We start from the raw sequence: 13,417 nt of genomic DNA on the forward strand, positions 1-13,417 counted from the left end.
TTTTTTTTAGAGGTTTTTGTTATAGGGCACATGTGTTCGCCAGAAAGACAAGAGAGAGACAGAGAGACAGAAAGTGAGAAATCACCCCCCGGGGGGATGGCCACACCGCAATTCCTTCTCCTCCATTCTCCTCTCAGGATCTTGGGCACGCACGCACACACACCCAGCTTGAGTTTAAGCCACCAGGTCTGGGACTTGAACCACGGTCGACTACGTGGGAGTCCAGCCATATAGGCATTATGCCAATTGTTGGTCCCGATCCACATACATTTTTAACAGTAATTATTGTATTTGTTTTTTAAATGTATCGTGGATTCTCATTCTGTTTTAAAATTTATTATTTGTGTGGGGGATACGGTATGGTTTTTCACAGTATAGTGATCACGTATACATTCATCCTTAGCATTGAACGTTGGATTATGTTGTGTACATTTGATAGGTCTAGGGTTTGCTTTTATGGAGAGAGAGGGGATGTATTAACATATTGAAGAGTGGCTGTTTTTCACTTCGCGTGGTGAGAAAGCATTCTGAACCCATCCCGCTTGTTTGCATGCATTCTGGTGGCTGATCATTTTCTCCCCTACCCCTGTCCAGCTTCTGGTATCAGCATTTCTCTATCTTCTTTTCCGTCAAAACTTTCCTTTTCCATGGTAGAGTGTGGATATTCGGTGTATGTTAAAGCAGGCCATTCGGTATTTGTCTTTCATAACCTGACTTGCTTTAGGTAGTGGTATGTCTAATAGGTTTATCTATTTGGTGTCTATAGGTTATTGTTCTTTATGACTGAGTAGTACTTTTACCCTCTTTTTTTTTTTTTTTTAAGAGATTTTTGGTATAGGGCACATGTGCTTGCTGGAGAGACAGAGATAGAGAGATAGAGAGATAGAGGGATGGTCATGCCACAGTTCCTTCTCTTTCATCCTCCTCTCAAGATTTTGGGCACACACGTACATGTGCACCTGGCAAGTTTTAAGCTACCAGGTCTGGGAGTCGAACTAGGACCAACTACGTGGAAGTCCAGCAACGTAACCATTACACCACCTGCTGGTCCCTCTTTTTTTAGTTCTCTCCCATAGTTTGTCATCTCCGGCCTTAATTGACTGACCTATGTCACAGAAACTGAAAGACTTTTTTTTGTAAAGGATTTTTTGCCTTAGGGCGCATGTACTTGACTTAACTGCTGTATCATTTGCTAGCTCCCTGAAAGACCTTTTTATATTAGAAAAAAGAAAGTGGAATTAAATCCAGGCTGTTTATATTATTTGAAATTTTTGTTTATATACAGTATTTTTTTATTTTAAATATTTCTTACCTACCTGCATCTTCCTTGGGGAGTGCATCTGAAGTTGTTACTGGCCCATTTCCCTTTGTGACAAGGGGTACTGTTTCAACATTGTTGGCTGTGGCCCTGGAACAAATGAAGTTAAATGGCCTCAGGGGGATTCATCTATGGGGTTGGCATTTTTCAGCTCTTTAATGTGTTTGACTAAGTGAGTTATTAGTCCTCATCAGGGAAGATCATCGCCTGTGATCAGCGGTCAGTTAAGACTACTCCCCAAGGTACTTTCTGTCTTAAGTACAAGTCATTTGATATCATTCTTCCCTTTTAGGACTCATGTCCATTTCAGTTTACGCTAGTCTGGGGTTGATGCTTCTCTATTCCCTATAGCTTTTGCATTAAACATTAAACAGGATGTTTTTTTAAAAACGACTGATCAGACGAAAGCCTAAGTACTGGCATGACTCTGTAATTACACATCATCCATAGGAGAGTGTACTGAAATGTGAAGACACGTGTCACCCTGGTGTTTTGCTGTGCAAGTGGCTTGTTTTTTGGGTTCTATTCGTGTTGTTTTTGTTGTTTATTTGTTGTTGTTCCCAGCTCTTCTTCATTCAATCAGAAATCTCCCAAGAATAACGAGTCACTGTGGTATACAGTGTCTGGTAGCCTTTAGCTTAAATCTTTGGTTTGTAATTATCTAGATGTTTCAGAAAGAGCAAGTGGATCCTCTTCAGATGAAATTGCAGCAGGTGAACGGACTCGGCCAGGGATTAATTCAGAGTGCAGGAAAAAACTGTGATGTGCAAGGTTTGGAACATGACATGGAAGAGATCAATGCTCGATGGAATACACTGAATAAGAAGGTGAGTGACAAGAGTAACAAGTGTACTGAGAACAGAGGCATAGAGGAGACATCTAAATTTAAGCTTCTTTGGAACCCCAGTGCACATAGGAGATGAGTGATTAAATCTCTAGCTACTAATAAGGGTCTGTAGCAATTTTTAAAACTGCTCTCTCCTTCCTCATAATGAGCCTACGTGTGTGTGGTACAGGTTGCGCAAAGAATCGCACAACTACAGGAGGCTTTGTTGCATTGTGGGAAGTTTCAAGATGCCTTGGAGCCCTTGCTCAGCTGGTTGGCAGACACTGAGGAGCTCATAGCCAATCAGAAACCTCCATCTGCCGAGTATAAAGTGGTGAAAGCTCAGATCCAAGAACAGAAGGTAAGTGAGAATGTTGGGACAGTGAGCTAGCTGTAACAGCCCTGGGGAGTGCTAGACAACACATGTGCTTCCAGTTTAAAGAGCAGTTCAGGAGTTTTAGTAGAATCCAAATATACTTTGTGTCATCCTGAAAAGTAAGGTAAAAATTAACTGTCATCATCTTATCTTATTTGTGTTTTAATTACCACAGGGCACGTGTGCTCACCATAGGCAGATAGAAAGACAAGGAGAGAGCACCTCACAGTGGGATGTAATTCACACTGCAATCCCTTCTCCATTTCTCCATCTTGCCTGGATTTGGGGCATGTACACGCAAGTGCCTGGCATATTTTTTAACTTGCTGGGGCTGGGATTCAGACCATGGACAGCCATGTGGAATTGGACTCCCTCACTACTAGGCTACAAGAATAGACATCATCTTATTTTAATCTGCTAGTTTACTGTGGAGTATATTAGACTGAACGGTTTTGATTATTCGTGCACATTTTTTATTGTATTTTATTATTACTATTAATTTTTAACTTGTATAGGGCACATGTACTCATCAGAGAGAGAGAGAAGGAAAGTGAGAAAGCAAGCTACCAAGTCCTGACCTTGAGCCACAGTCAGCCATGTGGGAGTCCAGTGCCTTAACCACCATGCCACTTGCTGCCCCCATGCATTCAATTTTGATTTTTTTTTTTTTTTTGGAGAGATTTTCACTGTAGGGCGCGTGCGCTCGCCAGACAGACAGAGAGAGACATAGAGACAGAAAGCGAGAAATCACCCCCCAGGGGGGATGGTCACGCCGCAATCCCTTCTCCTCCATTCTCCTCTCGGGATCTTGGGCACGCATGCACACGCGCCCGGTGTGAGTTTTAAGCCACCGGGTCCGGGACACAAACCGCGGTCGACTACGTGGGAGTCCAGCGACATAGCCATTACGCTAACTGCTGGTTCCCTCAATTTTGTTATTTCACCCATAGTTTTATATGAAGAGGTTTCGGGTGTTTTCAGGGTCAGCAATTTTCAAAATGATGTTGGCTGTCTTGTACAAAGTTCTGTGTGTTCATTTGGTTGGTTTTATTCCTATTTCGGTACATCCTTTTCTTGTTTAAAAATTTACCCCCAAGGGAATTTTTTTGGGGAGGGGGTTGCTATAGAGTGTGTGCGCTCACCAGAAAGACAGAGAGACAGAGAGATAAAAAGTGAAAATTCACCCCCAGGGGGATAGCCATGCTGCAGTCCCTTCTCCTCCATTCTCCTCTCGAGATCTTGGGCATGTACACACATGCGCCCGGCGTGAGTTTAAGCCACCAGGTCCAGGACTCGAACCATGGTCGACTCCATGGGAGTCCAGTGACATAGCCATGATACTGGACTCCCTCAGCTCTATCCAGGTATAATTTACAAATAAAAAAATGTATCTATGCAGCATACAGCATGTTTTGGCATGTACACTAGAAGGTGTACCATAATCAAGCTAATTAACATACCCGTGACCTCACTCTCTACACCTTTTTTCTAGGAACTTTTTTCTTGGTCCCTGCTAGTCACTTACTTGCAGTCACTATTCCATGTAAAAATTCAAGTGTGTGGAAAATCCACATGGTGGTGGGTTTTGTCCCTGTTACTCAAGTAAGCGTAGGATTTGGCAGGATACGGGGTTTGGTTTGCTCATTCATTTTTCCTATTTCAGATTTTTAAATGCTCCTATGTTATCACTTTTCATTCTCTTTAAACGTGTGTAAAATAGTTGCTCCAGCGACTCTTAGATGATCGAAAGGCCACGGTGGACATGCTTCAAGCAGAAGGAGGCAGAATAGCCCAGTCAGCTGAGCTGGCCGATCGAGAGAAAATCACCGGGCAGCTGGAAAGTCTTGAGAGTAGGTGGACTGAACTGCTCAGCAAGGCAGCAGCCAGGTAAGACTAAGAGATTTCGAGGAAGGGGACAGACATTTGTGTTTTCTTGTTTTTGACTTATCACTAAAATGCTCCAAAAGCTCCCAGGTGATTCATCTAGTGATTTGGGAGATGGTTATTGGCATTTATGTGAAGACGACCCTCATAACCAGAATGTCTCCGAGGAAACGCACTGCAGCTCCCCTTGATTCCTGAGGACTGCAGACTCGCAGCTTTGCGTTGGCAGCTGTGGGGTAATCGTGGTTCTCAACGACAGATGCAGGCTTCTGCTACCCAGCCAAGTTGTTTTCTGAGTTTTTAAAACATTTTCTTTCCCTTTGATAATTATAAATAATGTTTTGGATATTGGGGATCAAAATTGGTCATATTTCTTTCGCTTCACCCTAATATTAGATGGTTTATATCTAGGAGAGCTGGTCTGTGGTTCTGTTAAATATACGGGCATTCATGAGATGCATGGGTTTTCTTCGGTAAATGGCCAAAAGACAGGCGGTATCCTTCCCTCCTCCAAGGAAGTGCTGTCTCTCTCTGTAGCTATAAGTAACTCTCATGTCACTTGAACTTAATAAGTCACATGGACATCTTTACTTTCAGTTCGTACTGTTCCCAGTTTTAAAAATAAATGCCAGCCGATCAGAAATCGGGACTAGTGGGAGAGCTGATCATTTGTTGTTTTACCCTTGAAGTTTTCTAGGAAGCCGACGGCACTCTTCGAGTAAAGTCCTCTTCAGTCTCTTTACTTCCACCTGCCCTTGATGTGCTGCGTTCTTACCTGAGTTGCGAACTGTGGCGTGCCCATATTAGTGGGAAAAGCAAAACTGAAATAATTCAACTTACTTTATTTCCAGATTTGCACTGCATTTTTCCTTTTCTATCTGTCCGTTTCCATTAACGGTATCATTATCCTTGCAGCTACTTTGGCTCAAAGCCTAGTCTTTCTTTGATGCCACCTTTGTGCCCCACATCCATCAGGATGCTAAATTATGTCCATTTTACTTCTGAGGGTCTCTCTTGTAGACCCACTGCTCTAATTCTTACTCTCCTACCTCAGATTGTGACTTAAGAGCTTTTCCTTGGGCTGTCGCAGCAGCTCCCTAACTAGTCACTAATCCCTCTAGACTGCTTACCTTCAGACCTTCCCTTCTTTCTGTCTCCTGGTCGTAGGTGAACATTTTCACGAAGCCACTGACCATATCTTCCCATGCTCAGACATGTAATGGTTCCCTGTTGTCTGCTAAGTCAAATCTAAAACATTTAAATCCAACATATAAAGAAGCTCTCTGCTGTTTGACCCTAACCTGCCGTTCTTACTTTTCATTCTTCTCCTCCTCCTCATATTATAAATAAACTGTAGCTAGTTCCTTAGTATCTTGTCAATTTTATAAGCCTGCTTTCTGATGGTGGTGTATCTCATGAAATGCTTTTGTTCTCTCTTCTGTGAAACATCATCCCCCCAGCAGAGAATAACTTTTTCTGTCTCTTAACTGCTTAACTTTTTGGCCCATAAGCTCATTAAGGTCATGGGTTTGGGGACCAGCAGTTAGCATAATGGCTATGTTGCTGGACTTCCACGTAGTCTACCTCGGTTCATGTCCCGGACCCAGTGGCTTAACATGCCGGGTGCGTGTGCGTGCGTGCCCAAGATCCCGAAAGGAGAATGGAGGAGAAGGGATTGTTGCGTGACCATCCCCCCGGGGGTTGATTTCTCACTTTCTCTCTCTCTCTCTGGTGAGCGCACGCGCCCTATAGCAAAAACCTCTCAAAAAAAGAAAAAGTCATGGGTTTGCTTCTAATGTGTCTTTTTTATAACTTTTTCCTTCCATCCCACTTGTTTCTGTCTTCCTGGCTGGCTTAATAAAGTTTCTGGGACATTACTTTAAAGAGAAAAATGAGTAGTTTCATTGTTTTTTAATTATTCTGTGCCAGAGGACACATGTGTTTGCCAAAGAGAGACAGAGAGAGAAAGCTCTCCTGAGTTGGGCATGATTACTCTCTAATCCCTTCTCCGTTTCTCCATCCTATCTGCATTTGGGATGTGCGCCCAGGGTGTTTTTTTAAGCTGGAGGGTCCAGGATTTGAATGTACAGTCAGCAGTTCAAACTCCCTTAACCAGTAGGCCATGGGTCTGGCCTAAGAGTTTCATTTATTAAAGACATTCTAAAAACGTTTATTATCATTTTTTTTTTAAGTTTGGATATTCGGTGCTTATAAGTTGTTTTAGCTCTTCTCTTCAGTACCTAAAACTTACTACTTTGAATTCTTCAGACTTCCAAATTCCAAAGTCAGAGATGAGTCAGAACAAGAAATTAGAGTCATTTTTTAAAAAATGAGCCTCCTGTACCCTGCGGTGGTGTGATGGTTAAGGTGCTGGACTCCCAGATAGCCAACTGTGGTTGGAGTCCTGGACCTGGCAGCTTGCTTTCTTACTTTCCCTGTCTCTTTCTGGTCAAATTAGAAAATAATAATAAGATTAAATAAATAATTCTTTAAAAAATGAACTTCTACTTTAGTAATAAATATTTAAAACTAAATGTTTTAGTTGCATTAATCAAAAATGTATTTCAAAAACTGGAATAAACAAACAACGAAAGGAAATCCTATTCTTAGGTGCCACTTAAAAATAAGTTTTTCTTCATATTCAAATAAAAGTAACTTTCCAGATAACTAAGGTGCCAAGTCTTTATTTAAACCATTTCTTATTGAAATAAGTTTGGGGGTCAGCAGGAGGTGGGGTGGTTAAAGGAGCTGGACTCCTACATGGTCAACTGCAGTTCGAGTCCCAGAATTGGTGGCTTTCTTTCTCGCTTTACCTTTCTCTCTTTCTCTGTTTCTATCTGGTCAAATTAAAAAGTAAAAAATGGATTAAATAAATCATTCTTTAAAATATGTTTGTCGGGACCTGACACAAAAGGAGGTGGTCAGTAATGATTTTGTGAATGACAGTGCATTGAATGCTCCCAGGGCTTTTTTTTTTTTTTTTTTTTTTTTTTTTAAATTTTTTTTTTTAATTATTTATTCATTCATTTATTTTAATTTGACCAGAGAGAGACACAGAGAAAGAAAGAGACGGAAAGTGAGAAAGCAAGCCACCAGATCCAGGTCTCAAACCATGGTCGGCCATGTGAGAGTGTCTAGGGCCTTAACCACCATGACACCTATTGGTCCCCATTCCCAGGACTTTTCAAACAATACATTATTTAATTTGTTCTCAGTGACTCAAAGTCAGCATTATAACCTTTTTTCCCCCTTCAATTTGTCAGAGGGCACCTAGTGCACTCTCAGGAGGAGAGTGAGAAAGCACCCTCACAGGCATGGTCGCACTACGGTCCATGCTCCACCTCTCCCTCCTTCTGGATTTTGGGCACACACACACATGCACACTTGGCAAGTTTCTCAAGCCACTGAGTCCAGGATATGAACCGCACAGTCGGCCACGTGAGATCCACCTGCCTCAACCACAGTGCCACGGGCCAGCCTGGTCTTTCATCACTAATCTGTTTTGTGGTGGTTTTCTTGTCTCTTCCTTGTCAGCCTTTGTTCAGGATGGCTCTTCCTTTTGTAATTTGCTGCTTTTAATCTATAAACAACTTGATTCAAGCTTCATGTGGATGTTTTATTAAATAAATAAGAGTTATTTCAAGTGAGCTGTGAACTTCACGCTTCTTTTGGATGCTGTGTGTTTTGGCTAATTTAGCCATTCTGAGGGGTTTTTGGGTTTTTTTTTTTTTTTTTTTTTTTTTTTTTCCTTAACTCTAGATTTGAGGTTGCGTTCTAGGCCTAGAGATTACTAGAAGCCTAACTGGAGTTCTGGGCGATGGGTAGGGAGGTCATTGATCTATATTGTCTTTGCCCTTTGGGTGCTCTCTACTCACGAGTGAAGGTAGCAGGGATAGGGAAAGGGAAATGGAGACTGATGAGTTTTTCTTTTGTTTTTTTATAACTTAATTTGAAAATCAGCAGTTAGTGTTCATCCACATTGACTGTAGATTTTTGAAAGTGGTAACAGGTAGGTCACCTGAGTGTAGAGCTTGCTGGCTGAGTCTTCATCCTCATTTCCTTTTCTGGACGACCGCACACGGAGACGATGTGGACTTTCCTCTCTCCTCTGGCCCAGATGGCTTTGTTGAGCCTGGTATCAGTGCATACATCTGGAGTCCCCATCTCCGTGGTGAATTTCTGGGTTTCTGTGAGTGCCCGAGGGGCAAGGGGCATGTTTGTTTTCTTTTTTTTTTTTTTTTTTTGAGAGTTTTTTTTCTATAGGGTGTGTGCGCTCACCAGCCAGACAGAAAGCAAGAAATCATCTCCCGGGGGGATGGCCATGCCACAATCCCTTCTCCTCCATTGTCCTCTCGGGATCTTGGGCACGCACACACACGCACCCAGGGTATGTTTAAGTCACTGGGTCTGGTACTCAAACTGGGATCGACTACATGGGAGTTCAGCGACATAGCCATTATGCTAACTGCTGGTCCCGGGGCATGGTTCTTGATGCCCATGCCATGGATGCGCTTGTGAACATTGATGGTGTATTCCCGGGTCACCACCTCGGTGATGGCAGAATGACCCATCTTCTTACCAGTCTTTGCAGGAGCCATTCTGCCTGGCCTAAGTTGGAAAGAAAAGAGACTGATGAATTTTTGACACCGTTAAACTTTATTCCATGAGCCGCATTTCATTTTAATATGTGTCAGTGTGGTATAAGGAGAAAGATTTCATTCTAATCCTCATTCTACTATTGCTTTTCACTGGCTGGTTGGACAGATCTTTCTTAAAGCTTTCAGGGTTGGTTTTCTCTTTTATCATAGAGGGGTCATTATTTTGCCCACCCTCCCAAGGTGATGATGGTGTCAGAATGACGCAGCACTGTGAAAACCTTTAGAGTGGCAAAGTGCTACGTGTTCTCTTTCCTATTAGTATTTTAGCTGTACCTGTAAAGGCTGTTCTTTTACTGAATATAGTGCTTTGTTATTTTTTGAGAGAGGGATTTTTGCTATAGGGCATGTGCATGTACCAGAGAGACCAAGAGAAATCACCCTCTGGGGGAATAACCACACTGTGGTCCGTCCTCCTCCATTCTCCTCTTGAGATCTTGGACACACATGCACATGCATCTGGTGTGAATTTTAAGTTACTGGGTCTGGGACTCAAACTGCAGTCAGTTACAGGGGGAGTCCAGCAACGTAACCGTCACAGTTGGTCCCATGAATGTAGTGTTATTAATGTGACTTTCTTCCTGAGCAACTTGTTCTGTGTATTTGTGCAGGCAAAAACAGCTGGAAGATATCCTGGTTCTGGCCAAACAGTTCCACGAGACAACCGAGCCTATTTCTGACTTCTTATCCGTCACAGAGAAAAAGCTTGCTAACTCAGAGCCCGTCGGCACACAGACCGCCAAAATACAGCAGCAGATCGTTCGGCACAAGGTAGGACGCAGCCGTGGGCAATGGAGACACGGAACTGGAGTTAGACCTACTAGGAATTAGAAAACCGCCTGCAGCATTCTAGATGTGTTTTGTGGCTTTTTTTTTGTCTTGCCGAGTTTGACTTAAAATATGGTCATTTAATCCATTGAAAAAGCCATATCCTTGAAGTAAAAATAGAAATTGACTAATAGGCTACCATTAGAGAAAACAGCTGTTGTTCCCAATCTTGATATTATTTTTGCCTTTCTGTAGGTGAATTTTTTCATTATTTAACTTTTATGTCATTTGTTACTCATTGTTTCGTGTTTACTTTTCATTTATTTTGTTTCTGTTGTTCATTTTTTCCATCTGGATTTCCAGGCTCTGGAGGAAGAAATAGAAAACCATGCAGCAGATGTGGACCAGGCAGTCAGAATTGGGCAGTCCCTCTCCTCCCTGACATGTTCTGCAGAGCAGAGTGTGCTGTCAGAAAAGCTAGACGCCTTGCAGGCCCGATACAGTGAGATTCAAGACCGGTGCTGTCGGAAAGCAGCCCTGCTTGAACAAGCACTGTCTGACGCTAGGCTGTTCGGGGAGGAGGAGGTGGAGGTGCTCAACTGGCTGGCCGAGGTTGAGGACAAGCTCAGTTCAGTGTTCGTAAAGGATTACAAGCAGGATGTCCTGCAGAGACAGCATGCTGGCCACCTGGTATTCATGTTTTCCATTCTTACTGGTTATGTTACTAAGTTATTTTGTTGTTTTGATTTATGTTTCTCTTCATTTCTTTCTCTTCTTTTTTTCCCCCCCTTCATTCTAAACACTTCAACTTTATTTTGTCCATAAGTACAGAGTTTAGACTTGGTGCTCAGCTCTAATCTATTTTATTTCTACTCCACGGAAATGCATGTGGTTCTTTTAGAGAGATTTTTTGCTATAGGCCACATATGCTCACTGGGGAGACCAAGAGATAGAGAGAAATCATCCACCCGGAGGGAATGGCCATGCTGCAATCCCTTCTCCATTCTTCTCACAAGATCTTGGGCACGCACGCACATACGCCCAGTGTGATTTTGAAGCCATCTGGTCCAGGACTCAAACTGTAGTCAGCCATGTGGGAGTCCAGCAACACACCCTCTATGCCATCCGCTGGTCCCAGAGCTGGTTGGACAGATCTTTCTTAAAGCTTTCAGGGTTGGTTTTCTCTTTTATCATAGAGGGGTCATTATTTTGCCCACCCTCCCAAGGTGATGATGGTGTCAGAATGACGCAGCACTGTGAAAACCTTTAGAGTGGCAAAGTGCTACGTGTTCTCTTTCCTATTAGTATTTTAGCTGTACCTGTAAAGGCTGTTCTTTTACTGAATATAGTGCTTTGTTATTTTTTGAGAGAGGGATTTTTGCTATAGGGCATGTGCATGTACCAGAGAGACCAAGAGAAATCACCCTCTGGGGGAATAACCACACTGTGGTCCGTCCTCCTCCATTCTCCTCTTGAGATCTTGGACACACATGCACATGCATCTGGTGTGAATTTTAAGTTACTGGGTCTGGGACTCAAACTGCAGTCAGTTACAGGGGGAGTCCAGCAACGTAACCGTCACAGTTGGTCCCATGAATGTAGTGTTATTAATGTGACTTTCTTCCTGAGCAACTTGTTCTGTGTATTTGTGCAGGCAAAAACAGCTGGAAGATATCCTGGTTCTGGCCAAACAGTTCCACGAGACAACCGAGCCTATTTCTGACTTCTTATCCGTCACAGAGAAAAAGCTTGCTAACTCAGAGCCCGTCGGCACACAGACCGCCAAAATACAGCAGCAGATCGTTCGGCACAAGGTAGGACGCAGCCGTGGGCAATGGAGACACGGAACTGGAGTTAGACCTACTAGGAATTAGAAAACCGCCTGCAGCATTCTAGATGTGTTTTGTGGCTTTTTTTTTGTCTTGCCGAGTTTGACTTAAAATATGGTCATTTAATCCATTGAAAAAGCCATATCCTTGAAGTAAAAATAGAAATTGACTAATAGGCTACCATTAGAGAAAACAGCTGTTGTTCCCAATCTTGATATTATTTTTGCCTTTCTGTAGGTGAATTTTTTCATTATTTAACTTTTATGTCATTTGTTACTCATTGTTTCGTGTTTACTTTTCATTTATTTTGTTTCTGTTGTTCATTTTTTCCATCTGGATTTCCAGGCTCTGGAGGAAGAAATAGAAAACCATGCAGCAGATGTGGACCAGGCAGTCAGAATTGGGCAGTCCCTCTCCTCCCTGACATGTTCTGCAGAGCAGAGTGTGCTGTCAGAAAAGCTAGACGCCTTGCAGGCCCGATACAGTGAGATTCAAGACCGGTGCTGTCGGAAAGCAGCCCTGCTTGAACAAGCACTGTCTGACGCTAGGCTGTTCGGGGAGGAGGAGGTGGAGGTGCTCAACTGGCTGGCCGAGGTTGAGGACAAGCTCAGTTCAGTGTTCGTAAAGGATTACAAGCAGGATGTCCTGCAGAGACAGCATGCTGGCCACCTGGTATTCATGTTTTCCATTCTTACTGGTTATGTTACTAAGTTATTTTGTCGTTTTGATTTATGTTTCTCTTCATTTCTTTCTCTTCTTTTTTTCCCCCCCTTCATTCTAAACACTTCAACTTTATTTTGTCCATAAGTACAGAGTTTAGACTTGGTGCTCAGCTCTAATCTATTTTATTTCTACTCCACGGAAATGCATGTGGTTCTTTTAGAGAGATTTTTTGCTATAGGCCACATATGCTCACTGGGGAGACCAAGAGATAGAGAGAAATCATCCACCCGGAGGGAATGGCCATGCTGCAATCCCTTCTCCATTCTTCTCACAAGATCTTGGGCACGCACGCACATACGCCCAGTGTGATTTTGAAGCCATCTGGTCCAGGACTCAAACTGTAGTCAGCCATGTGGGAGTCCAGCAACACACCCTCTATGCCATCCGCTGGTCCCAGAAATGCATGTTTTTAACAAACCCAATCAGTAGTTCTAGAAGATAGTACAGACTATGGTCAGGGACCATCTCAGCTCCAACTTGCAGTTTACGTCCTAGGTAAGGGACCGCTAGTTTTCCATTTGAGTGGTTTTATGACAAAGTGTGCTTTAACAAGACCAGATATATCTAAATAGTGCCAGGATTGTATCACGTAGTTGTAACTTTTAGAATACTTCTGGAACTGACATGCCCACGTTCCACAGATTCTGTGTCATTATAGTAGAAAGAAAAGTTTGTCTTTTTCATTCCATTTTTAAGAAATCTCTTTGGGGGGGGTGATAGAAAATTGGCAAAGCAATGTCTCTTCAATAGTTTTAAGGTTCTTTTGCTTCATCAACTTCAAATGGAAAAAGTTTTAACCAGAATTCTGACTAAAGTCAGTCTATTTTTGCTGACCTTGTTCTAACTTTTTCTCAATTTCTTTATTTTGGATATGGTAGACATTTTTGGTGAATCCTGCTTCTCTCGGGTTTGGGTTTGGGTTTGGGTTTGGTAACCGTACATTGGCAGAGCTGATGTAATCCTAGATCTCTTCTCAGACAGCACAGAGGGAAGCTTGACTCTAAGTAACTGATTTCATCATTCTCAGTAATCGATGGG

The 13,417-nt window shown here is 42.7% G+C and overlaps 1 protein-coding gene across 8 annotated transcripts in view; it reads left to right on the forward strand.

The window, feature by feature from the left end:
* Positions 1–13,417, forward strand: part of MACF1 (microtubule actin crosslinking factor 1) — a 278,797-nt gene that overhangs the window by 210,888 nt on the left and 54,492 nt on the right. For all 8 annotated transcript variants that reach the window (XM_027775768.1, XM_027775769.1, XM_027775770.1 and 5 more), the window contains 5 exons: positions 1,984–2,145; positions 2,335–2,505; positions 4,241–4,407; positions 9,671–9,830; positions 10,191–10,517. In XM_027775768.1, coding sequence (XP_027631569.1) covers positions 1,984–2,145; positions 2,335–2,505; positions 4,241–4,407; positions 9,671–9,830; positions 10,191–10,517 — 987 coding nt within the window. The remainder of the gene's footprint in view (positions 1–1,983; positions 2,146–2,334; positions 2,506–4,240; positions 4,408–9,670; positions 9,831–10,190; positions 10,518–13,417) is intronic.

The sequence above is a fragment of the Tupaia chinensis genome, unplaced genomic scaffold (assembly GCF_000334495.1).
Source record: "Tupaia chinensis unplaced genomic scaffold, TupChi_1.0 Scaffold000604_1, whole genome shotgun sequence".
Taxonomy (NCBI): Eukaryota; Metazoa; Chordata; class Mammalia; order Scandentia; family Tupaiidae; genus Tupaia; species Tupaia belangeri.